At 36.7% G+C, this 25,008-nt stretch overlaps 6 protein-coding genes across 16 annotated transcripts in view; 2 read left to right on the top strand and 4 right to left on the bottom strand.

Moving 5' to 3' along the window:
- The window catches only part of LOC122573376 (roundabout homolog 2-like), a 29,003-nt gene extending 24,578 nt beyond the window's left edge, over positions 1 to 4,425 (top strand). For both annotated transcript variants that reach the window (XM_043739643.1, XM_043739644.1), the window contains one exon: positions 2 to 4,425. In XM_043739643.1, coding sequence (XP_043595578.1) covers positions 2 to 180 — 179 coding nt within the window. In that variant the 3' untranslated portion in view covers positions 181 to 4,425. The remainder of the gene's footprint in view (position 1) is intronic.
- A 190-nt stretch (positions 4,426 to 4,615) lies between these two features.
- LOC122573390 lies at positions 4,616 to 6,460 on the bottom strand. 3 transcript variants are annotated; one of them, XM_043739687.1, is made up of 6 exons: positions 6,231 to 6,460; positions 5,820 to 5,896; positions 5,313 to 5,456; positions 5,141 to 5,247; positions 4,942 to 5,068; positions 4,616 to 4,857 (listed from the first exon to the last, which is right to left on the bottom strand). In XM_043739687.1, exons 2-6 carry the CDS (start codon positions 5,866 to 5,868, stop codon positions 4,775 to 4,777), a joined length of 510 nt encoding a protein of 169 aa, XP_043595622.1. In that variant the 5' UTR covers positions 5,869 to 5,896; positions 6,231 to 6,460; the 3' UTR covers positions 4,616 to 4,774. The 3 variants fall into 3 exon arrangements, with proteins under 3 accessions (XP_043595622.1, XP_043595621.1, XP_043595620.1); XM_043739686.1 differs by lacking the exon at positions 6,231 to 6,460 and having other exon boundaries at positions 4,942 to 5,065; positions 5,732 to 5,867; XM_043739685.1 differs by lacking the exon at positions 6,231 to 6,460 and having other exon boundaries at positions 5,732 to 5,859.
- A 142-nt stretch (positions 6,461 to 6,602) lies between these two features.
- LOC122573380 (kanadaptin) lies at positions 6,603 to 9,930 on the bottom strand. Of its 2 annotated transcripts, XM_043739659.1 has the most exons (7): positions 8,989 to 9,930; positions 8,621 to 8,895; positions 8,401 to 8,543; positions 7,597 to 7,757; positions 7,140 to 7,514; positions 6,915 to 7,065; positions 6,603 to 6,801 (listed from the first exon to the last, which is right to left on the bottom strand). In XM_043739659.1, coding segments are annotated over exons 1-7 (1,851 nt in total). In that variant the 5' UTR covers positions 9,733 to 9,930; the 3' UTR covers positions 6,603 to 6,799. The 2 variants fall into 2 exon arrangements, with proteins under 2 accessions (XP_043595594.1, XP_043595593.1); XM_043739658.1 differs by having other exon boundaries at positions 6,603 to 7,065.
- Positions 9,931 to 10,176: 246 nt separating this feature from the next.
- LOC122573384 (choline/ethanolamine kinase) lies at positions 10,177 to 18,810 on the bottom strand. 4 transcript variants are annotated; one of them, XM_043739674.1, is made up of 7 exons: positions 15,874 to 15,950; positions 15,577 to 15,703; positions 15,160 to 15,272; positions 14,133 to 14,612; positions 13,780 to 14,026; positions 11,830 to 11,994; positions 10,177 to 11,672 (listed from the first exon to the last, which is right to left on the bottom strand). In XM_043739674.1, the coding sequence occupies exons 1-7, from the start codon at positions 15,933 to 15,935 to the stop codon at positions 11,556 to 11,558; spliced, it is 1,311 nt and encodes a 436-aa protein (XP_043595609.1). In that variant the 5' UTR covers positions 15,936 to 15,950; the 3' UTR covers positions 10,177 to 11,555. The 4 variants fall into 4 exon arrangements, with proteins under 4 accessions (XP_043595609.1, XP_043595610.1, XP_043595611.1 ...); XM_043739675.1 differs by lacking the exons at positions 15,577 to 15,703; positions 15,874 to 15,950 and adding an exon at positions 18,079 to 18,810; XM_043739676.1 differs by lacking the exon at positions 15,577 to 15,703 and having other exon boundaries at positions 15,878 to 15,907.
- A 217-nt stretch (positions 18,811 to 19,027) lies between these two features.
- LOC122573386 (galactose mutarotase-like) lies at positions 19,028 to 22,849 on the top strand. 3 transcript variants are annotated; one of them, XM_043739681.1, is made up of 6 exons: positions 19,028 to 19,298; positions 20,072 to 20,117; positions 21,276 to 21,484; positions 21,634 to 22,004; positions 22,125 to 22,550; positions 22,682 to 22,849. In XM_043739681.1, exons 3-6 carry the CDS (start codon positions 21,283 to 21,285, stop codon positions 22,760 to 22,762), a joined length of 1,080 nt encoding a protein of 359 aa, XP_043595616.1. In that variant the 5' UTR covers positions 19,028 to 19,298; positions 20,072 to 20,117; positions 21,276 to 21,282; the 3' UTR covers positions 22,763 to 22,849. The 3 variants fall into 3 exon arrangements, with proteins under 3 accessions (XP_043595616.1, XP_043595615.1, XP_043595614.1); XM_043739680.1 differs by lacking the exon at positions 20,072 to 20,117 and having other exon boundaries at positions 19,029 to 19,298; XM_043739679.1 differs by lacking the exons at positions 19,028 to 19,298; positions 20,072 to 20,117 and adding an exon at positions 20,124 to 20,273.
- On the bottom strand, positions 22,645 to 24,531 carry LOC122573391. Of its 2 annotated transcripts, XM_043739688.1 has the most exons (3): positions 23,754 to 24,531; positions 23,366 to 23,456; positions 22,645 to 23,114 (listed from the first exon to the last, which is right to left on the bottom strand). In XM_043739688.1, exons 1-3 carry the CDS (start codon positions 23,837 to 23,839, stop codon positions 22,887 to 22,889), a joined length of 405 nt encoding a protein of 134 aa, XP_043595623.1. In that variant the 5' UTR covers positions 23,840 to 24,531; the 3' UTR covers positions 22,645 to 22,886. The 2 variants fall into 2 exon arrangements, 1 of the variants encoding a protein (XP_043595623.1); XR_006318728.1 differs by lacking the exon at positions 22,645 to 23,114 and having other exon boundaries at positions 23,282 to 23,456; positions 23,758 to 23,805.
- Positions 24,532 to 25,008: the final 477 nt, after the last annotated feature.

Below are 25,008 nucleotides of genomic sequence, written 5' to 3'. Positions count from 1 at the left end.
GATAAAGTGCCTAGCTTTTCGAGAATCGGCGGCTATCCTCAGCACAATTCCTCGGCCTCGAACACAGTCAGCAGTTCTGGAAGTCAAAGATACAACAAGCTGAACAACGTTTTCGTAGGTGGTGGGAATTCAAACGCTCCTATAGAGTGCAGTCGGCCGGCCGACCTTCGCGATGGCTAATGTCACAAGGATTCTCGGAGGATCAAGACCGACCGATAGAATCGACCGTTGGCGATACGAACCGCTGTTTCAACCTCAAACGAATTACTTGGATCGCAACGAATCGTAGCCGTCTCGCGCGACAATATCGCCAACATTCTCAAAGTACCTTTTCCGGGCTAAGCTCGTCCACGATATCTCCAAACCTTAATAGCTACTCGTATTAACCGTGATATTCCTTTATTCCTCTCTCTCTTTTCTTCCTTCCACCCTCTGCCGCGCGAAACTCTTTCATTCATATTCATTAATATTCTCCTAATAGATGGGTTTAACCTCGTCTCCATTAGCCCTGTTTTTTACGCAAGTAGTGCGAAGAATGCGTTCGTCTCGTAGCTTCGATACTTTTCATAATTACCTAACCGAGTTGTTACGTTTCTTCGTTTTTTGCTCAATATATACCAACCACTGCCATTGAGTAATGAAAATGGATGATGGACGATATGGTTGACAGTGAACAGTGAACAATGAACAGTGAACAGTGAACAGTGAACAGTGAACAGTGAACAGTGAACAGGATGCGAGATGATGAATATGACGAAAAGAAAGTGTTATAGATCGAATAGATTTAGTTTCATAATCTTTGTTCGTGAGTAATTTACGATTTCAACGTCGACTTCGACATTGCAAACGATATTAACACGCAATATATTGTTACGCGTATGCGTACATGGCAGTTCTGTGCGCTGGAGCAATGTGGCACTTGTGTACTTTCCAGAAATTTTAAATTTTCGCCGCTCAGAGTTCCGCACGGTTCGATTATTTTCCAATGCAACGTTCCTAAATGGTTAAAAATGATTCTTTAACTTTGTCGTGCGGATACGAACGTGTTGCCACGTGATACTTCTTAAACGACATACACACGTATGCACAACTTTTAAGGGTACGTGCAGCAAAGAACGATCGACTGTCGTGCAACAAGTATTACATCATATCGAACAGTTTTTTTTTGCGTATGTACATGTACGTGTGCGTGTGCGCGCGCGCGCGCGCGCGCCTGTGTGTCTGTGTGCAGAAGCTTCTTTGTTCTATGAGCAGTTGAAACAATGGAAAGTAGCTATCGACCGATATCTTTCGTCGTAAATCTCCAATGCGAATCGGAAACGAGCAGCTATCGTCCGTATTCTGTTCGTTGCATCGATCGAAAGGGAAAAAACAATTGTCACGTAACATTGACGAATTGATTCGTCGGTAATCGCTTACGAATACCAGTGAAGATTACGGCAGACAAAGAAAATACGAATAAGTGACAAGCTACGAGGACGACGACCAACAGTGTTGAAACGGCCATTATAATATTCTAAATTGGATCTAATCGGGCGTCGTTGATCCGAGCACGTTTACAAACTGCATCTCTTGGTTCCTCCTAATCTCAGTGTATGTTGCGTGAGAGTTCGTCGAGGCTTCGGAATTGGAACGAATCTGTAATGTAAATTGAGATAGTCGAGTAGAGGACACACGTTGTGTAATAATCGCTCAAATTCGTTGTAATTAGTTTGTTCTTCTTTCGCGTGAGGAAACAAAGAATAAATATTATTAAAGAATTGACTGATTGTAGGTCGGCGATCGTCGAACTATACTATACCGTTCTAATGAATGGGTTTATTAATACGTTGAGCGCGGCACCGGTCCTTAGGGGCTGGCAATGAACTTTCCGTGTGAACGGCGCCGGTCCCTGCGAACCGGTACTGAACTTTTCGTTTGGCCGACGTCGGTTCCTGGGGTCGACAGTATTAAAGTTAAAAATAAATGTAGTCATTTCAATGAAATTTATTAAAACACTCTACTAAACAAAAATGTGGCTTGGATTTACACATATTACAAAACGTGACAATTTTTTTGGTCAAATTTTTGGCTATCTTGCGTTCAAGTAGTTTTGAATTGTTATCATAACATCCCGAACAATATCTTCGCACTTTATGTACGTCTCCTTCCTTTTTGTGTAATTTATGAACAATTCTTCCTTCAACTTGGATATCTGGCTGATTGCCTTTTGGATCAAACCATTCATTTCGATCACAGATTCAACAGTAGATAAGCCCAAGTGCTTACCAGTGCGTGAAGTCGCGTGCCTTGAAGTCGCGGATCACCCTGTATCATCGTATCACTTGAGCGCTCGCTCGCTGCCGGCTAAACGGAAAAGATAGCAATTTCGGCGCCGCGCTCAACGTGTTAACAGACGTTAACAAGCGTCAAAGAGAAATAACAGACGCTGAACGCACTGCCGAATATCACAATTCCGAATATCACAAGACTACGTAGATCGGGTGTGGAGATACGATTCAATGTGTAACATAAGTATATAAAATTATCCGCGCGAGTAACGGTTCGCAAATGAAATTGGTAAATCCGTAGATCGCATATAGAAACATACAAGTATAATCCATCCAGAAAGGTGAGAAACAAGAATAAAAGAGGAAAAAGCTATTAGTAACGAATTAAATTAAAAGAAGGAGAGCGTTCGTTTTCGTAGAGTGTTTAAATAAATGATAAATTTCGAACAAGAGTTAGAGAAAGAGAGAAACGTAGCAACGTAGAACTTATATTTTAAGTATTCACCGTAACAATATTCAAACATTATCTCTGATAGTCTGTTTAGACTGTACACTGAGTTTGCCAAACTTCGTCTTTACGGACTCTATTGACTGGTGGTAAATGGTCCTTTTCTATAGGCACATATGTATGTAGATTCTTTTTGGGAGAAGAAACAAACAAACAAACAAACGAACAAACACCTCCAAATCTGTACATAAATTCGCACTCGAACTCTTCCACAATATAGGAGCAGTTCGATCGATAGTAGTTACTTATTTAGATACCGAAAATATTTCGAGTTCAAGATCGAGAACTCGTGATACTTTTGTCACAGATTATGCGACAGAGTAAACGATTCTTGAACCAGTTATACCGAACCATCCTATCAATTTGCAAAGCGAAAAAGGTAATGACGTTATTTTTATAGTTTCTCATATTTGCACGATTGTTATGATGGTTCAAACTGTTTGTATGTATCATATTACGCGTAACACCTTCAACGTTGAACGAAAATAGAAGATCGCGTACGGATCGTGATGACACACACACACACACGCGCGCGCGCGCGCATGTACACGCACGCACACACCAAATTCTTTTTTCCTTAAACTCGCTTTTATTCGCATCCCCACTATCGCGGACTTACTGCGCAACCCCCCCCCCCCCTCCGCTTCCCCTTCTCAATCCCGTGCATCTTTAATTCTTTCATTCTCGTTTCTCGTGTCGTCTATTGGCCCGTAATTTGAGTTGTCCTGTCTATCTTAAATTGCTCTTACGCTTATGCGCTTGTTCTTGCGCTCGTCGCATCTTCATTAATTCTCCATTTACTCTACCACTCGACCACCTGCCGAGAATTAAAACCGGGTACGGAATATAACGAGAAACACATGTCGATGTGTTCTTCCGTTTGTGAAAAGTGAAAAGTGAAAAGTGAAAAGTAAGCAAATTGAATGTAATCCGAACTAAATCGTCTTCGTTGAAATCGATTAAACCAACTTTGCCCCGAGCGAGGGAAAGTTTCACGAAAGTTTCATAAGTGATTTATTATCAATCACTGCCAATAGCTGAATAGTCTCTTGCGAAGATTGGACGCTTTGTTGACCGACTGACAAAAATTGTCGACACGGTAGAATAACTATATATATATTTTATAGTCGCAACGCGCTAATCGTCATATCATTAACATTCGGATCGAAAGATCTAATAACGATAAAAAACGTTCCGAACACTACGATTCGATAAGTTTCAATTTTACTTGCATCTTTTAGCCGCTAGGTCTAAATTAAATCGCGAAGGCTGATAAGTGATTTAGCTTAAATATTCTTTACGTTTTGTAAATAAAGCGCATAAAAGAAACAGAAATTGTTCGTTCGTTCGTTCGTTCGTAAGCGTTTTCGTAGGCAATAACTTATTTATTATAAAACAAATGCAAGTGATTGTCCACTTTGAACATGTTATTGAAAAGGAAAATATGATACTAATAAAATTGGTCGATACAGGCTAGTGTCATACGCGTACAGGCAAACACAAGACGCGCACAAATGTAGATAATTAAAAAGTAATAATTATTATTGTCAAGTACTACATATGCATATAAAGCGATATACAAAAGCGTTACGCAATATACGAGTAACGATTATTAATAAAAAGAAAGAAAAAGTGATGTTGAACATACGAGTATTTTCCAAACTTTTTACGTTCTAAAAGTAATTCATGAAGATTTAAAGGAAACCAACAAAACATTTACTTCCTCTTACCCTATTTCCCTTCACATTTAACAAGCTAGAGCTCAAGTTAAACGAAATAATATAATAAGAGTCCAAAATAATCTTAGAGCTTCAAGTAATTTAAACATTATATCGGATATATTTAGAAATTTATAGTTTTATTGTAACAGAAGACAACGATCGATAATTATTTACAAAATTTCGTTCGTAAGCAAACGATTTTCTTTTTTCAAGTATTCTTATTGAGAATTATGAATACAAAATAAAATTTTATTAGTTTTTACGCTTACATGTAATTACCCGCAACTACCCTTTCTGCAACAAGTGCGCTTAGGGGGTCGATATCTTCTAGAACCGTCGCCCATTAATGGGTTGTATTCTGTAATGGTCGGAGAATATCAGAATTAACGCTATCCATCGATATCATTATTTTAAAATCATTATTTTCCATGTGTGTATTTACCCTCCCTTATAGATTTGTGTTTCTTCTCTGTAAAAGGTGGTGAATCGTTGTCCTTCTTTCCTAGTCTATCGTCTATGACATTACTGTCTAAGATTAATTTTGGTGTTCCTTTTGCATTTCCTTCCTGCTGAAAAACAGAATAATACACATATATTCTAAATCCATGTTGGTGCGTTTCAAGTTAAGATTCGCAATTTACCTCTGTCCTTTCCTGTTTTGCTAACATACATTTCTGATAATATTGTTCTTGCATTTTTTGTCGTGAAGCTTCTAAACCTGCGAGCCTTTCTCGCAACAGATCTGAATCTAGACACAATAAAATTAGGCAAGTACTTTCGACAAATATGACATAGCCGTCTTATGATATTTACTCTTATGATATTTTGCTGCATATTCCTGTTCATTCTTCCTCAACTTCCAATTCGCATATTTTTCCAAAATGTACGGAGATGCCCACCAAATGCAGATTGTAATTCCAATTATATACCATCCAACGGATGCGATAATACTCCATACTGTATCGATTGTCAAGATGTAATTAAATTAAATTAAATGAAATTACTTTGGATCAAACATTTTTCAGTGTTTCAATGTCTTAAAAGGAATTCGTGCAACGACATCTTAAAAGATAACGCTATCTAGTTAGTAATTATCAATTTTGATTAATAATTTGATACGTATTAATGATATAGCATATTTAGCATACATAGTATAATAAGAGATATTACGTTTCGATAAAAAATCACTGTCATTTTCAATTAAATGAAAATATATAACTTGTTCGGCTTACTTTGTAAGAATATGTACATTGTAAGAAGTGGAATTTGGACTTGTTGGTCTAGGTTATGTTTCATATCTATTTGACAAATTTGACGTACCTGCTTTAAAATAAGGAATTTCAAATATTTCCCCAACAAAATAATCCATTTTCTGTCTCTTCTAAATAATGCGACACCTATGATTTTAAAAACTGTTAATGTTAACAAATCACAAACCACAAATATATTTGATAAATATTAAAATAAAGCGAACATGCAATCTATTGGTTTATAATATGAGAACATGCCAATCACTGTCCAGTTATATCTTATGTTCATATGAATTTTTATGTAATAAAACATGGTAAAACGGCTATTGTTGTTTATAATTTCACGTATATTTAACTTGATGTGCTAGATGTACATGTATTATTTCGATATAAAGAAAGGTTAATTTTCAAAATTTCCACAAATATCAGAATAGAAGAAGCACAAACAGTTGTAACTATTTTCTTTATTCTTCTATTTTACCTGTTTTTGAATCTGCTTATTCATTCACAACACCTGTCCGTGATCACGATCGAAAAATGTCCAAAATATTCCAAATGTCACTAGAAACGTAAACGATACAAGTAGTCGGTACAAACAATCGATCGATACATTGAAATGTAACCTCATTCATGTTAATCTGTATATACATAGTACCTCTGATACCACACATACTACACACATACTACACACACACACACACGCGCGCGCGATACTAATTACAAAAGCACACGTATGTAATAAATCATAATATAATACCGTATTTAATAATCATCATATAGTAACTTGGCAATAAATATTGTACAGTATAGTATTTACAATATCATAAATTACACGGTAATAACGTATAAAAAATTCAAGAATTTTACAACACATATATTAGACAATTAATACATATAATTACATATAAATATTGTTGGAACAACAATTTTCCTTAATAACCATATTTCTCGTTAAGACTTGTCTTTCCATCACCTGCTTGATCCGATGGCGGAATCCACATGGAATAATTATCTGCATGTATGTCTTGATCGCAGTACATTTTTCTTTGTTCCTGTCGATGTTTTTTCGTCATTTGTATGTTATGCTTTTGCTGCTCCTCGTGTCTCTCGGAAGATTCGTTTTTAATAGTGGTATTAGAGAGTTGCAATTTAAAATTTTCCTTACATAATGAATTATGGGATGGATTTGAAATTGACTCATCATCGTCGTCGCTATCCACTTCTTCTACAGCTGCTGCCTCTATCGCAGTGTCGGAATTTGCATTTGATTCAGGTAATTCAGTATTGGTAGTTACATACTGCTTTATTTGTTTCACCTACATAAACATTCCATAAAGGTAATAGAGTATTGTGGGCAGATTAAATGCGGACAAAGTAAATATTTACTCACCTTTTTGCCGCAAAGTAAGGAGTTATAAATTTTCTTTCGTTCTACTGGTGCGTTTTGCATAAAATGCGCGACTGCTTTAGCCTGACTAATAGGTTGGTCCGTGGTATCGTGGTAAGAAAGAGCTGGTAAATTAGCAGGCTGTGTCAAGTTTAACAGTTTAATCAAACTTGCCTCTTCTTTTCGAAGATTTTGTAATTCCAACTTCATCTTAGCAATGTCACTTTTAGTTAAAGCAAACGAACTTAGACTTGACATAAAAGCGTCTAACGCATCTTCTTCGTCCGTATCATTCTTCGCACTACTCGCACTCTGCCAATTTTCAATCGAAGTTGACAACTGTGATATTCGTTTTGTAACTTCCTTATGCTTTTCGAGCTAAGATAACAATACCAACAACATTTTTATTGAAATGTTGATTGAAAGTTGCGAAATTAGTGAAGTACTTGCTTCAACTCACCAAGGAATCATACGTTTCTGCTTTTTCTTCCAATTTTCCAGCTAATCTCATTCTCTGTTCACGCTTCCTTTCTATAGAGCCCGTTCTATCCAAAAAATTGTCTTCGTCCGAGTCATAATAATCTTCTGCTTCCCAATTCCTTGTTTTCCTTTTTCTTGCTTCTGTACATACACGTATAAATAAATTCTAAATAAATAAAAAAATAAAATAAAGTTCTCATTTACGATAACCGACCGTTAAACAAAACGGTTTATTTTTACAAGAAGATAAAGTTAATTAGCAAAGAGGCATCTGTGTTCAAGTACCGGAATGGTAGTATTGATGTTCCGGTTCATCGACGTTGCTCAATTAGCCGACACAATTAATTACTCATCCAATTTAAAAGACGCGAGGAGCGTGTTCCAGATTGGGTTCAGGTGGAAACCGATGCCCTTGTTCATATTGTTTGGACTTTGTCCGGTTTTCATGTGAACACAATCTGAAACACGATCCTCACATTTTTTTAATTAATCAGCTTAGCGATTAATAGCGCCGGTTAATTCGGCAACACCAATGAACTGGGGCATGAACATCACCGTTCCAGTACATGAATGCGGGTATCTTCAGCTTCAATGCGTTTTTAGATGCTGAAAAAGCTAATTGCATTGCTGGCGAAAGGTCGAAGGTTTCTACCCGAAAGCCCCGAACAATGCTGTATACAACAGTATTAAGTACGATATAGATACGAACACAAAACATAACAGTATAGGTATGAAAACAAAAGTCAAAGTTTATTATAAAGAATTTTATAAACGTTATTCTTACCGTGATTTGCTTGCCTTAATAATCCATATTTATCTAAAATTTTGCAAGCTTCCAACGCGCATTGTACAACTGCTTCTTTCTTTTTACCTTTTACAAGGGCTTCTGCTCTCGTCGAATGTCCGACGATATCTTCAGTGGGGAGACTAAATTTTTCACGAGATTAAGTTAATCTTATCATATATTTCTTTCACATTGTTTTCATATGTATGAAAATACTTACTCTACCCAACACAAAAATTGTCCAAATCCCTTTTCTTCTGTTTGATAACGGAGGTCATATCCTTCTCTTTCAAACCATCCTCTAAGAGTTTTCTTGGGATCTTCTAAAACTAAATCGTCATCCGTAATAGAAGCATAGGGATTTTCTTGAAGATCTGTTTCTTCGTCTGCATCTTCTCCCATTCCCCAATCAATGCCTTCACTTTCCTTTTCTTCGATGGATGCTTTACCTTTGTCTTCCATGCATTGTTTTTCCAACTGGGACGCTCTCATTCCCTAGAATATTTTCGTTTCATCTTATATTTGCTTGAAAAATAACTGCATTAGTTGCATATGAAAGGAACAATGTTTGGATAAAGGAAAGAATACCTTTAACTCTGTTAAGCTATATGGAGATTCTTCTTCTTGGTCTCCCGGCGGAGCTTGTAAAATGTACTTTCTCTGGCTGCAACCAAATCTGAGCATATGACCTCCGTGTATCCTTACATAAACATTAGGTTTTATGCGGTTTCCATTCCAATAAGTACCATGAGTACTTCCTAGATCATATACATAGAAACCTTTATCGTTTTCTTTGTCTTGTTCAGATCTGTATTGTAAAACTGCATGATATCTTGAAATAGTAGGATGAACAAGAGATAAATGGCACAAAGGTAAACGCCCAACAAGATAGAAATTCTGTTCGTTGAGTGAAATTGTCTCGATGATCATTCCAGACTTGAGTACTTCCATCATATAATTCCCTTCCGGCTTTCCTCCCCAAGATGGTTCTACATACGGGAAAGGTTGGTCTTGCGAATGTTTTTGAGATTTTATATCACGCTCTGAGCTTTTGGAACTTTTATGTATCGGACAAGAACGGTTTGGACCAATTAATACAGTCGGTTTCTTGAAAGTTGCAATATTATCAACATCATTGAAACCTCTAGACAAGTCATTTGTTGAATATTCTTTTGTCGAAGCTGCAAGCTCTATGCTATTTTCCGATGTATCGGAAGAATTAGAGATTTTAGTAGTGGGTAGTATTTCTTCATTGTTTACTTCAGCTTGTATATTTCTTTCAACATTGTTAAAATGAATGTTGGACATAAGGTTGTGTGACGTAGTTTCCATAGTTTTTATCGTTCGTAAGAAAGAAATAGGAAGCCAATATTAAACGTTGTAGAAAGTTGTCAGTTTCCGGGAACAAATTAAAACTTCTTTCAATTAACTTTTAAACCGACACCAATTAACGTCAACGTTCGTTTATATAACCTCAACAGACTGTAAATACGATAATCTCAACTAACCTTATATACGTATTAACTGAAAACTCGAGGTGCACGCTACATGCGTGAGTCATGAAAATGTCATTGTATACAATGATTGCCATCTTACGGAGATAAAAGGAAATGAAATACGATATATGTAATATAATATAAAATGTATGCAGGTACGTGCATCACGATATAATTATGAACTCTATATTCATTAAAAGAAATTACAGATATTTGTTTTTTTGCAGAATTATTTATTGGTATTTGAGGAAAAGGATGGTAAGAACAAAAAGAATGGAAATAGTTTCTTTCAACTTTATTAAAATATTGTTCTTTGTTGAACCGAGAAACATGTCGCACTAATGAAAAATACGCGATATCACGGTGTGGAAGAATTAGAAATAAAACGCAAATATCATTGGATAATCACAAAGAAAAACACCGATGAACAATAATATCTTGATATCAGCACTTGTTCAATAATGATGATCAGTTTATTTACTATGTATGCTTTCGTTTTTTTAGCATGAATGTTCTTAGCTCGTGCAAACGCAATTAAGTATATATATATATATATATATATACACACACATATATATATACACACACATATATACGCGAGACGCGATCGAAAGTACGATTTGGCTGTTTAACACGTTAAGCGTACAAAGTTTCCTATTTTAATTCTAATAGTGATTCGTCCCAGGTACAACAAAATCGTAGTTATGTACAAATCATCTACGTACATACATACATGCGTACATACTTATACATGTACACGTACGTATGTATGCGTATATGCACGTATACGTGTATATATGTATAATGTAATTATAAACGGTAGGAATACTCGATCCTTTTGATTTCCAAGTACCCGGCTAAAAATATCGATAGCTGACTTGAAAGTTGAGCAGCATTTCCCTGAAAAGTTTAAGATGTCAGGACGATATCATACGCATTTCTTATCTTATATCACATTTGTAATTCGTAAGCCAGGGTTGTCCACGAGAGAGATGATCCTTTTCTATTTACGTATTCCCATACCGCTTTTATAGGGCGAAAGGAGTACATTATGAGAAACTGAGAGACGATTCTTTCGGTCATATTAATTAATCGCACATCGCCATGGTATCCGCATAGTAGTCGCGATGGTATCCATCGAGAATGAAAACGACACGAAACGAAACGAAATTGCACGTGATGGTTCGCGTAGACAAGTCTATCGTAGTAGTAAGACATCGTCTCGTTTCTTTCCTCCCTCTCTCCTTTTTTCTCTTTTCGTGTTTCTTAACAGCCTAACCCCTTCCCTTCATTCCTATTCCCTCGTGGTCACTCTCTCTCCCCCCCCCTCTCTCTTTCTCTCTCTCTCCTTTTCTCGCGTTGCCTCTGTCTTGGCCACTTGCGTGCATGCGTTCAATGCGTTGCTCGTCATTCTTCCACTTGTCTACACGTTGGCTTTCACATCTTGCTTTGTTCCGGCTTTTTCTTTTCGCCCTTCCTTTCTCTTTTCTCCTTTTTGTCGAAAACCGCAAACATGTATCACGAAACAACGGTAAATCGTGATTCTGACAAGATACGTAATTACGAGCGCATGAAAATATGGTAGGTAAACTTTTATTTGTCACGTTACGTTGCAGAAAGGAAACAGTCTTCGCCGTAACGATCATGCGCTCGATTTGTTCAATCTACGGTTATTTTTTCAGTAGTATCATCGTTGTCTATCGTCGGCGATCCTCCAGAAGCCATAATCTTCTCTTTTAAATACTGGTAATTTTTTAATCTAGAAACTGCATAATCCTGCAACAATGGAAATAGAACGAAATGATTGGAGAAGATAGGCAAAAGAGCAAAGGTAATGAGCATGAGCACGTAAATAAGTGTATGTAGGCAAAGTTTGGAATAAAAGTAACGAGAGAAAAGTATAAAATACGGATACACCGTGTCGTGAGCATACCCAATAGCCGAATGGAATTTCTGATAATTTGGCGTTGACGATACTCCAAAGACCCCAAAATAAGTGACTAGCCAATGAGAATATTTTGATTTCCATGATGATTCGTTCCTCTTCCGATGATCCTTCTTTGCCGACTGTTCTTAAGTAACTTCTTATAAAGTTGAGCTGTCAAAGAATATAAAATTGCTAAACGTACAATACGATCGTTTATCGAAAGTAGTTGAAAGATGAATTTGAACAGATAGAAGGTGGTATACATATATGTATATATAGACATATATACATACGCGAGCCAAAAATATACCTATACGTATGTAAATATGTATACATATATACATTTATATATGTATGTATGTCCGAAATACAGGATAAACTTTAAAAGCTTTTCTGTAAAGAGAAAACATCTACAGTGAAAAGTAGCTCGAAAGTGGTACGTAGATTTAAACGGTTTGAGAAATCGAGTCAATTGCAATCGGAATAAACATGCGTTCATAGGGACACTCTAATTGAATACGGTAGACGGATATTTAAATGCGGTGAGAGAAGTGTCTTAATTGGAAATAACGCGATTTTACCACCCATAAGACACTGTACATTTATCGAGTAATGTAGATTATGGATCGACTATCGAGAGTGCGTGTAGAAGTACTCTAGAGTCGTAGATGCGCAGGTACGGGACTGATGTTGCAAAGGTGGGTGATGGCACCGGTCGTTCTGGTTCCACAACGTACGGTGCGAGACGGGATCCATAGCATAGCAGTGGCACAGATCGATATTGCCATCCCCGTTATTCCGATTTCCGATTAGCCGATCAGGCAGGCATCAGCCTTGTCTCACCGAATCGTGGTCCTGTGAAACTAATATATACACACGCAACACACGCCAAGCAGCTCCTCGATCTGCTCTCGATAACTCTTGAACTCGCTTGACCGAGTAGATATAGGTATACGTATGCATCGCATACGATCGAACTTGGTCTTGCGCTTTTAATTTGTCAACCTCAAAGACAATGAAGGAAAAGCGGGAAAAAGATAGAGAAGAAGAAACAAGTTAATAAGGGAATTGGGTGGAACGACGGCGACAGCGGCGACGACAATGGTGATAATGGCAGTGGCAGTGGCAGTGACAGTGGCAGTGGGCAGTGGGCAGTGGGCAGTGGCAGTGACAGTGGCAGTGACAGTGGCAGTGGGCAGTGGGCAGTGGCAGTGACAATGGCAGTGACAGTGGCAGTGGGCAGTGGGCAATGGACAGTGGGCAGTGGGCAGTGGGCAGTGGACAGTGGGCAGTGGCAGTGACAGTGACAGTGACAGTGACAGTGGCAGTGGCAGTGGCAGTGGCAGCGACTTTGACGGTAACGGTGAAAATTACAGCGACGGCGGCAAAGTCATATGGGACAAAGGGAATTTTACTTGTCTATGTCAATCTCTATTTTGGTTGACAAAACACGATTGCTTTCTATTTTCACTCTAGTTATTTCTCGGCGGTGCGAGGAAAAAATTATAAAATTATAAATGGAACCGATCCTTTCTTTCGCAATGCATACGAATATTTTATGATTTGATTCGATCATTGTTGTTCAAAGTCGACGTAGAATTTCGAATGAATACATTTCTCTGTTTCTGTTTGTTTTTTGAAATGCGTTAAGTATGTACTATGCGTCATCGTTCAAATGGACGCAGTTCCAAGGTATCGCTATCGATATACGTATGTATATGTAATCGATTAAAAAATGTATCGACCGATGGAGTAAAATTGTGATCATGTAACAAGTGCGGGGTTGCGGTAACGGGGGATCCCTGAGGGGATTTTGTATGTATGTAATTCGTTTGTTCGTCTCCATGAGGGCGCAAGACAAGTTGAACGACGGAACGAAGGATAAGAAAACGCGACGATCTTACCATGATTCTTTCTTTGTAAATGTTTCGAAAGATGAAATACTCCAACATTTACCTTTTGCTCTTTTGTAGGGCCAGATGCTGCGCGTTCATGAAAGAAAGGATATTCCGCTGCTGTATAATCGTACTGCCATTCCACGAAATGATTTGCTATGTCGAATGCTCGATAATTATAAGAGCAATATTCAAAGTCGATAAGAACTAGTTCTGGTTTCCGTGTATTTTGCCGTAGCAATATATTACCCTCTTGCATATCGTTGTGACAAAAAACAACTGGATATTTATGTCGGGTTGCGAGAGATCTGAAAAATAGGTTCCTTACCGTTAATACAGACTGCAGTGTACTAAATTGCTACTATGTTTCTTCCGCTACGATTCCGCAGCCTCTTCTTCCCCCCGTTTCCTCACCTGAACCACTTGATCTCGTGATCTAGGTCGATCGCTCGTATCGCGTTGACGTTTTTCAAATGTCGAACATCGACGTCCTCGATGTTTTCTAATATGTCGGTGGTCGTGTCCAACCATTTGGTCATGGTATCCCAAAGCCAAGTTGGTTCTTTGCTTATCGGAACCTGCATACTATGTATCTGGGCCATTTTCTCGGCGATCATGCAGCTTAAAATCGGATCCGCCAGTTCATCGGTAAGCAACGGTCTCGCCGGTATGTATTCTTCTATTCGACCACCGGGAAATATACCGTGTAACTTGGGTCCGAGTCGTCTTTCTGACAGTAACGTGAATATGACCGATTCGGTGATCAGCCCTTCCAAAGCTCTTTCCCCGTGTATCTGGCCGTACAGTCGCAATAAGACTTGCCGTGGTTCCCCTCGAATCGGAACAGTTCCATCGGGTAACTGGACATTGTACAACCAATTGCTTAATCCGCCGCTGTAAAATATCGAATAATATCCTCGTATTTAGAATATTCGGATCATGCGCATGTTCCGCCAATCATTCTTACCACTGATTAACACATTTTCTCACAAGCACATACAATACAGGTTACTAGCACGTTATCACGTAATATGTATATTTATATTACGTATATGTATACACGTATACAATATACATATTGTGCGTAACACTTATGTAGTGTTGTGGAAAGATGCATATTCTACATATGCAACTGCGACACAGTTTCGATTTGAGAAACGGTTGATCGACGTTTCGTCTGCCATACGATTGCGGCACAGCGTATTATCTGCTTGACACTTTACTTTACGATCGGTCAGAGTCTCGATTTTCTCCCCTTGAATCGTACATGCGAGTAGATTACAACAGGGAATCGTGCAACGAAACACCGGGCAACTAAGAAGTCGATATGAAAGAATGCGAAATGAAAGGTAAACGCGAATGAAAAGAGTATCATCAGTCGTCAAAAGTGATAATACTGTGAAATACTGTGAAATGTAATATATTCAACCTCAATACTAACCTGATACGTTTCAATGTCATGTTCTCCGCGGTAACGTGTTTCCAAACACCGTGGAGGTAATCGCGGCATATGCGCGCTGCCATTTCCCGCATCTCTGGATTCTCTTCGGACATCTGACGTAAAAGAGACAGGACAAAGCTGAATCATCATCGATACTTCGATACAGCAACGAATGCTTAACAATAACGATTTCGAAATACGTCTAATAAATGTCATCTCACGGGGACTGACCAATTAACGATGCACCTACTACGTAAAATGTATGTTTAGGGGAACTCTGTTCTTTTACGCTTTATCTCGTTTATCTCTTGAATAAATGGTCTGGTATGATCGACCGAACGTTAGCCATTAAATACGAAAATCAAAGGATCTACTAATCGTTCTAACGTCATTTCTTCTCGTATCACTGCACCGTACCCACAACAAGGATCGTCCTTTTTCTTTTTTCTCCCGTTGTTCTCCTCCCAAGGTGGAACACGCCCCTCGAAGATCTAAATTCGCGAAACGCGCCGTTTCGATGGGATACAGCAGGCGCGACACGATTCTGAAACAGGTGGGATCCGTTCCTATCGTCGCGATACAAAACTGGATGTGCAAACGCATCGAGCGACTGTATCGCATCATTACTGCCATCACCGACGGTGTGCAGGTCGTTGCGAGACTTGCGCGAAAATAACGATCGATATTTCGCCCTACGTACGAGTATGTACTTACGTACTTGGTACGCGATCATTTCTTCCTGCTGCACTGCGACCGACACAACACACGAGATACATACATCAGGTATTAAACACCGTGAGGCGGAAAAGAAACAGGATCGATAAACGGATACTAGATTTTACGCGACCGTTCCATCTTTTCATGTATACGTACAATATATATTGGCAGACGGGTTATTCGATGGTGTTAAATAGCTTGTTTCACGAGTTCATCGATGAACGGGACGCGAAACGGCGCCATGCGGCATGCTAAATTTTATCGAGCGAGCAATTCTTACAACAAACGTTTCAATTTCAGTTTTCCAACTTTCCATCTGAATCGGCTTGCTTCGTATTTTAAATAATTATTCGTTGTTAGCATAGTAAAAACTACATTCGATATCAGGTTTGTGAATAGACAAATCATTGTAATTTTCCCGACTAATCTTTTTTTCATGTTAAACAAACAAGTGTACGCGTACATGGATAACGGAAATACCTATCTGTGTGGAAATATTTGATCATTTCGCGCGCGTAGTAAGACAGAGGACAAATAGCACGAACAATTTTAGAAACGCGTTAAACTTGGCGAAAAGTCTCAGCTTAACGAAATTAAATACAGCTTTATTACTGCGTTACAGTTATCTGTCGTTTGCGGTCTTGCCACCTAGAGATACCTTTATTTCTATTTCCCTTTACAAATAAAAAATGTACACGACTATAATAATATAATAATAACGATAGTTATGATCGTTGCCAGCATTGTGTCTCGTATCGACGTAAATTTAATCAGCTTAATCGTCAGATAGAAATGCTTTCGGAAACTTTTCTTACAATTACCACCTTTTGATTATATAATCATTGAACGCAATCAGTGAGCTGTTAAAGTTCAAGATAAAAGGAATTATTGTTCATTAGAAGCACCACAGTGACCCTGATGGTGATACTAGATAAGTGATAGTAGACAATCGTACTAGATTTACGGATCAAATGTAAAATTCTAAAACGCTTCGAAATGCGCGAATCACCCAATGCAATGTGCCGAACAGGAATGATTACTGATCCATCCCACTTAACTTGAACGATCATATCATGTTACGATATAACTGACCAGCTGTTGTATTGTAAGGCAGAGAAGAAAAATGTGCGAGAAAAAAGGAGAAAGAAAATAGTAGAAAGCCGAATACTAAATTCGATCGCACGTTTCTTTATCTACGAAAACAAATTGTCACATGTATTTCCATCTCTTTCTTTAAATACGGCCAATCGCGATAATCTTCTCAGCCCCTTCTTCTCAAAGATAATTTCAAGCACCTTTATAATAAAACGCATTGACAACAAATAATTAGAACGTATCACAGTCATCCCGTCTTTATCGATAGATCGAGCGATCACAATGGTGAACGATTGCTAAAATGTTGTTTCCCGTTGGTAACACCAACCGCCACAATTCGACATAACGTTCCTTCACATTGCTTCACGACCGTCATAGCCATCACCTCGTAGAGAAACATTGATTACGCTAGACTTATTACATATCCGTATCTATACTACGAACAGCTATATAATTATTCGACAAGATGCTTACATACGAAATTTTTACTATAATAATCACCGTTTTCAATTCAATGACGATATATGGACACGATCGATAAAAAAAAAAAAACACGATGTCTACGAGTTATTTAGTCGCTTACAAAATCGATTAAATACCTGTTTTACCTCCTTAATCATACATCGCTGATATGTCTACGATCTACAGTCTAAAATACATAATGTCACCGCTTTGTTTCTTAAAGTTTCGTATTTTATCTCAAGTTTTCCTGGTTAGTTCCTATAGTTTCCCTATTCGTTATACATTTATTGAAAAAATCAATTATTAACTACATATATCTCCATATGCATAATGTGTTCACATTGAGGCGATTATATTTATCTACAATCTACGATAAAGATAAAACCGGTCCCGTATGTCATTGAATTTCGACAAATGCTGATGCAATGGATACGTGAAAAAATTTGGCGCGATAAAAAAGGTTTGTGAAAGGGAAAAAGAGTTTGTAATCGTATGAAATGGTATTGGTTTTGCCTATATGTAAAGGTTATCTAATACTTTATAGCATTGAATTCGAACATTGTGTAAAACAACAGTAAAGAGAACACTAAAAATCACATCTTGGCACAAGCATAATTGTTAGAATTGCAGATATTATATACGCACCTTGTTTCCCAGACCCATCTTATCAATTGTTGTTACTCGAAAAATTTGCAACGTCGATAAATCTTGCATAAATGGTCAACACCCACTACTTCTACGCACGTCTTTTTTAACGGCTTAATTCCGCTTGAACGTTGACACTTAGCTATTTAGCACTTGGTTTTTAATGTTTCATGAACGTAGAACGAAACTGATGTTAGAGCTAATCGTGGCACGCTATCAGATACGGAGCACGGGTACCATTCAAACAAGGGGGAGGGAAAACAGGAGGGGGCAAAGGTAGAAAAAGAGAGAGATGTGCGTTTAAGAAAAACAAAATTCTAGGTACTGTGTTGGTAGAAATTCTCTGCCGCTACCAACACTGCTTTTCCTTTGATTTCGATTTCGATTTCGATGATTGGTTGAATCTCCGTCTCGCTTACACTGCCACGTACAAAACTTGGGACGATGATCGATCGACTCGATTTACTTATATTTTATTAATATTTGAAAAAAAAAGATCGTAATCGACAATGATTACACTGACAATGTAAAAATATGTTTATTCCTATTGTATATAAAACTATATAAAAGAAGATTTACAATTTTATAGACGTTCACAAATCCGGTACAGGCAAACAGGCGTATCCTGTTCACGTATTTATTCTTTTTACGTGACTCTTGTTCCAAATACACTAGAACACATTTACAAAACAAAGAACAAATAACTCGTTCGCGCATATAGCTCGAACTCGTGCACAAATTGATACAAATATGCGACACAATTCAAGGAAAAAGCTTCGACACGTAATATACACATTATAGATGGCCAATAGTATCTAGATTTCTCCTACGTTCCTACTTCTCTTTTACGTTTGAACGACGGTAGCGCCACTGCGGTGTACAATTTCATTATCCACAAAGGAAGTATTATATATACGAGAGCACTTATTTACACCATTCGTGCCTAAGCTGAATTTACCTTTTACGAACTCAGCTGTAACATTTTATTTTGTCTTGAGGAACAATTTCCTTGTTGGTGAAATAATAAGAAGAATTCGAGTACAGAGACCAAAACTGTGAACACTACGAGAAACAGAAATAATCATCATCAGTTGTCAGCGCAAGTAAGCTTGGACAACATTTGGCAAGATCCTCTGTTCCGCTCTTCTGTTTTTGAATTAATATAATTTCGAAATTTCGAAACGTTATTGTCAGCACGCTGCATCGTATACAGGCAAAAGGTATATATTAGTGTTTCTGTTATACATACATATGTATTTATCACATGAAACACAAAGAAACAAAATCGAAACAAAAACGAACTCTATCTGTGTATATCTAAGCAAATTCGCTCGTCAAGCTGTTGCAACAACAACATATATGTACGTACATGTAAATACATTTAAATGTTGATATATATATATATATATAATTCAGTTCAAAAGTGAAGTTTTTTTTGAACAAAACTACTTTCTATCTCGTTTCGCTGTTTTGTCCTGTAATTGCAATTTCAATATGTTGAAAGCAAAACACATGTTATCTCAAATAACAATTTATTTTTGACGAGGTCATCGAAAACAAACGATGATAACAACGCACTATTAAGTTACTCGGTATATCGAGAGGATACGTAAATTTTCCTCCATCCAGGCTACAGGCTATCCGAAAAATTTCGATTCTATTTTCCCATTTCGACGAATATGACGAACGCAATGAGAATACTCGAAGGAAATTGAAATTATTTACTAGAAAGGTTTCAGAATCTTAACATGTAGATAGAGAAAATTCTTACGTTAAGATATCGCAGATATACTATGATCGGTTGGTTTTACCATATAATCAAAACAGATTAGATAAATTCTTTTTCTGATTCTTTTTTTCCTTCTTTTTTCATAATCATATAAGCTACGTATGTATGTTGCGTTGAAACAATGTTTTATAGCTATAACAATTATATCTTTTTCCACTTGTGAGATAAATATATGATCATTTATTTTATCTTCATTGTTTTTAGTCTCAATGAAAGGAAATATAATCATCCAATGACAAAAAGATAGGAGGTACGCGCGACGTGTACTTATATGAACATTGTGACGAGAGACATTTAGAGAGAGATTTTTAGTGCTTTGTTGTATAAGTTGGTTACAGTGCTGTCATACTGCTGTCATCATGCAATTTCCTCGTTGTGTGGCAATAACAGTTTGTTTGTTATTTAAGTAAGATTACAATTACCTTTAACTTTAAAGATAAGAATATAAAAACTATAAATAATTTGTACAATGTTGAATCTTATTCTCTTTCTAAAGAGCGTGCGTTAACTATACATATATGTATATATGTACGTATGTATGTATATGTAATGCCAGGTAGTACATATGTATATAGCCTGTCCAACGAGACATGGCAGTAGATGTAAACGGTTACTGTCGCGGTAATCAAAATTTTGTTTACGTTTACTGCTTCGTCTCGTTAGCGTCAAAGCAAGCCGTCAAATACCCTAAAAACGTTCACTGAATTCCTAAAGTTAAGAGTTGTGTTTTCGGATTCTACGCACTGAAAGCTATCAAATAGTGTTGCGTGGCCGTTCAGAGACTTGAGGAATTTCAGACTGGATCGTTGCCCGTGGAGTGCTAAAGTACTCTGCCACTGTTTATGAGTTTTGGATTAAACATACTTGAATAATTAACGAATGATTTAGAAAGAATACAGAAAGAAACATGAACTTGAATGAATTAATCTTGAAACAAATAACTGTATTTTAATAAACTAATTACAGACTGAGAAATCTTTAATCTGTTATGATTTTCACGTTTTTAGAATATCGTCCGGACGTCGGAATTAGCTTTACAATTTTGTTTTTTTCTGTCTTCTTTCGGTCTATTTATGTCTTGGTTTTTTACGTAAGAAAACGCAATTTGTTTATGATCTAATAAGAACAATTGTTATTAACTAATATCAGTAACAATTGTTCCCATCGGAACTTATCGTATAGTAGAGTGGGCGGTTTATATGCCTTGGCAATGTTCTTTTCTATGGTAATTTAGATAAATATTCAAATCAGAGAATGATTAGAATTATCACTGATAGAAAACAAAAATGGCAATAATTTTATTTCCATTAAGACGAACTTTAGCCTCCGTGCGTGCGTGCGTACCTGCATTATATAAATATAAATATTGCAATCGATGTTTCGTATACATAATTTCCGTACCGATTAGATCGATTATGGATTCGAATGGTGAACAATTAATATCTTGTACAAAATGGGGATCTGTCGATGGTCGAAGCATTGAGAAGTACACTTTAAAAAATAACGCGGGTCAGGAGGTGGACATCGTAACGTACGGCGCAACAATAACATCTATTAGAACTCCAGATAAAGATGGAAGAATAGCAGACATCGTTTTAGGTTTCGATAAAGTAGAAGGTATAGGAGAATTTTTTGCGTTTGTACACTTATTTGATTCATTCGCGTAATGGATTTTAACGTCAACCTTTGATTTCAAATAATATACAATACATATTTGTTCATTCTTTCATTATTTTCTTTTTCCTTTCGAGCGATTCCTTTTGTAGATTACTCGTCCACGGTTTATAAACCGTATTTTGGTGCGACGATTGGAAGAGTCGCGAACCGTATAAAAAATGGGGAATTCACATTGAACGGGAAAAAGTATCATTTAGCTAAGAATGCAGGACAAAATAGTCTTCACGGTGGCATTAAAGGGTGGAGTTCGAAAATATGGAATGCCGCTATTCAGCGTAACAAGCTTGTACTTTCTTTGCTAAGCGAGGACGGTGACGAAGGTTACCCTGGAGATGCAGTAGCTTCGGTCACTTTTCAATTAACCATCGATGGAGAGTTACGCATCGAGATGAAAGTTTTCGTCACCAAAGCTACACCTATTAACTTGACTAATCATAGTTACTTCAATCTAGCTGGTCATGTTCGTAAATCAATCAATTTAGAAATTTATCATGTTTTATGCCTTCGCCGACAAGGCAGTTTGTTTCTCTTCGTACATTCTGATTTTCATTGTAATTAGCTTTAATTGGATACATTTCAGGATGGTAACGCAAGCGAACTATACAAACATCGGTTTACTTTAAATGCGGATCATTGGACGGTCACCGACACAGAAAGTATTCCTACTGGAGAAATACGATCGGTCCTCGGTACCGTGATGGACTTGAGAAACTCGACCATACTCGGAGATGTCATTGACAAAGTACCAGGTGGTGGATACGATTATAATTTTTGTTTAAGAGTAAACGATACCGCAAACGAAAGAAACGTTGTTGCCAATGTTTTACATCCTAATTCTGGAAGATATTTACAAGTTTTTTCGAATCAGCCTGGAGTGCAATTTTATACAGCCAACTTTTTACCCGAACGCGAGACCCCGGGTATTAAGGGGAAAAACGGAACCACATACTTCAAGCATGGTGCATTCTGTTTAGAAACACAAAATTATCCGGATGCTGTCAATCAAGTAAGTGTGAGAATTAAGGTTTAAGGTTGCATGATATTTTTCAGTTATAAATGACTAAAAAATGATAAACAAACTAAATCTCCACTTCAATATATCATTTCAAGTTAATATCTTTGCTTTAATGCTTACAGGAAAATTTTCCAAATAGCATACTTGAACCTGGACAGCTTTATCGTCATACTGTTATATACAAGTTTGGAGTAGTAGCATAGAAAATACATACTTATTCTTTGTATATGATACAATTGTATTTTGACTATTATGTTCTAATAATTAGAATAAAAGTATGTTATATATTACATTCTCTCCTAGTACATACTTAAATTATATAAATAATTATATAGACAAGGAGGGTGGAAGATTAACTTCCAACGGAGAATGCCTTTTTTCATCAGACATAGAATTCATATTAGCTAATAATCTTTCTTCGCGTTGCTCTATTACTGGTGCAGTTGGAGGTGTATAACGACAGGATATAAACCCTTCTAAATAATATCCAATAGCAGCAATAGGGATACATAGCAATTTTTGAGTAAAGGAAAGTCTATTAATAAGAATCATCATCTGAAATAAAAACACGCGTTGAATATACATTTCGCCATTCTTTTATATTTATAATATATCTCGTTGGCTGTGATAATGAAATTTGTGATAATGATTTTAATGAAATGGTCATATCGATACACGATGTCGATCATTGTATTTCGATATTTTGCTTTTACTTTTCTTACCTTTTACAGCTTCGAGAAAAGAGGTTATATTATACGTTCCTGCCTGACATATGTATACTTACTAAGTATCATACGCATACGTACATGTATGTATATAAATCGATCGACTTGACTTTGTGATATCGAACGTTTAACAACGTTTAAACAAACGTCCTTGTCGCACTTGCACAAATTGCTGTAAATGTTTACGTAAAATATTTACTTGTTACAACACTATGATAATGATGCTATCAGGGGTGACAAGATTCTAAATTCTAAAGTATCAAACTATAATTTTTTGTAAACTTTAGAGAGGACATATTATTGTCGACGCGGCGAAACGGCGTAGGCTGATACTCATTGATATCTTTTAACGATTAAACGAATAGAAAATGGTTAACAGTAAGCGGGAAAGCGGGAAAACGAATATGACAACATATGGGTGCAAAATGTATGATTGTAGGTTAATAAGTAAGTATAAGCCAGTACGTACGCACTTACGACGACGGAGACGATAGAGACTCGGTCAATACTATGTAATGAATGATGATGTAATGAAACTGATTTTAGATTTTTCATGTCGTCGGTGTACGTCAGTTATTTATTATTTAATATATTTAACATTTTTCGTGGATTAAACTTCGATATTAACTGTGATATTAAAAAAAAATATAGTTATCAATCACTAAAAATAAAAATTTGGTAGTTTTTCATTTCATTTGTACTTATATTGCACGAGATTATCTGTTTTCAATTATCGTTGAGTAAACATATCCCTTGTGATTACACGCGATAGTCCTTAAAACATAATTACGCACACATACATATATATGCATTGGTAGCTTTATGAGTCATTTATTTCTCTTTGTAATCTATTAAAAGTTTCAAAGTAAATTAATGAACCTGATTTGACATTTATGGAAAATATGTATGTTTTCATATAGAATAGATGTGTGCAATATTTACGCGCGGAATTTGTATCTTTTCAATACGTCTTACGGTTCCTTAATTTTCAATAAAATATTTCGTATTCGCTCAAACGATGCATCAATGACAAGTTCTATGCAGTTTCGAGAACAAAACGCACACTGTTTCTTTATTTTTAACAGAGTGCGAACTTTCAAAGTGAATGGTATAAGTAACTTACGATACTTTTCTATTATAGATTAGAGATACATTCAAATATACTAGATTATAGAGATACATCCAATGAGCTGTATTATGCGTATTTGTTTACATTCAAACGTACACTTTATCTTCAATTACAGATTCATTACCGATTTACACACAGTATGTTCATCGTCGCTGGCACTTTTCCATTGTAAAGTTATGTACGTTCGCACAAAAAATTTTGGATGATTTGAAAGATGAAGTTTGGAAACGCGAGTGCACGAACAAATGTAGTATGACGATATACATATTCGTGTGTATACGTACACAGATTAATATGCACTCGATAGACTCGCGTATCACTCCGTTCCTCATTTCGTCTACGATAGTCCCGTAGTTTTTGCTCGCGCATACTGCACACTTGTTTTCATATTGCGAAATTATTCTCGTGACATTAACTTAAAGCTATCTCATCGTATCTTTAACGTTATTTCGATCATTGCACAAAATAAATCCTAAACTATTTTGTACAAGTATAATATTTATAACTCTATGCGCAAATTTGGTTTCATTAATAGAATACTAAAGGATTCTACTTGACTAGTTTTATGCATCACTATGTTTGTTTCGATTGCGGA

The sequence above is a fragment of the Bombus pyrosoma genome, linkage group LG12 (assembly GCF_014825855.1).
Source record: "Bombus pyrosoma isolate SC7728 linkage group LG12, ASM1482585v1, whole genome shotgun sequence".
Taxonomy (NCBI): Eukaryota; Metazoa; Arthropoda; class Insecta; order Hymenoptera; family Apidae; genus Bombus; species Bombus pyrosoma.
The sequence above is the reverse complement of the archived record's forward strand: the minus strand, read 5'-3'. Positions and strand labels throughout refer to the sequence as shown.

Coding starts and splice junctions, on each gene's coding strand:
- LOC122573390 (XM_043739685.1), bottom strand. CDS start 5,795: ATGAAACATAACCTAGACCAACAAGTCCAAATTCCACTTCTTACAATG. Junction 5,457..5,731: donor AATGTACATATTCTTACAAA/GTAAGCCGAACA, acceptor CAATCGATACAG/TATGGAGTATTATCGCATCC. Junction 5,069..5,140: donor CAAAACAGGAAAGGACAGAG/GTAAATTGCGAA, acceptor TCTGTTTTTCAG/CAGGAAGGAAATGCAAAAGG.
- LOC122573380 (XM_043739658.1), bottom strand. CDS start 9,732: ATGGAAACTACGTCACACAACCTTATGTCCAACATTCATTTTAACAAT. Junction 8,544..8,620: donor CAATTTTTGTGTTGGGTAGA/GTAAGTATTTTC, acceptor TGAAAAATTTAG/TCTCCCCACTGAAGATATCG. Junction 7,066..7,139: donor CCTTACTTTGCGGCAAAAAG/GTGAGTAAATAT, acceptor ATGTTTATGTAG/GTGAAACAAATAAAGCAGTA.
- LOC122573384 (XM_043739673.1), bottom strand. CDS start 15,792: ATGGCAGTAATGATGCGATACAGTCGCTCGATGCGTTTGCACATCCAG. Junction 14,027..14,132: donor CACGAGATCAAGTGGTTCAG/GTGAGGAAACGG, acceptor CCTATTTTTCAG/ATCTCTCGCAACCCGACATA. Junction 11,995..13,779: donor GCCCTACAAAAGAGCAAAAG/GTAAATGTTGGA, acceptor ATTCTTTGACAG/CTCAACTTTATAAGAAGTTA.
- LOC122573386 (XM_043739679.1), top strand. CDS start 20,227: ATGCAATTTCCTCGTTGTGTGGCAATAACAGTTTGTTTGTTATTTAA. Junction 22,005..22,124: donor ACTTCAATCTAGCTGGTCAT/GTTCGTAAATCA, acceptor GATACATTTCAG/GATGGTAACGCAAGCGAACT. Junction 22,551..22,681: donor ATCCGGATGCTGTCAATCAA/GTAAGTGTGAGA, acceptor TAATGCTTACAG/GAAAATTTTCCAAATAGCAT.
- LOC122573391 (XM_043739688.1), bottom strand. CDS start 23,839: ATGAAAAATCTAAAATCAGTTTCATTACATCATCATTCATTACATAGT. Junction 23,457..23,753: donor GTCTCCGTCGTCGTAAGTGC/GTACGTACTGGC, acceptor AAACATTTACAG/CAATTTGTGCAAGTGCGACA. Junction 23,115..23,365: donor ATCGATTTATATACATACAT/GTACGTATGCGT, acceptor TTTTTATTTCAG/ATGATGATTCTTATTAATAG.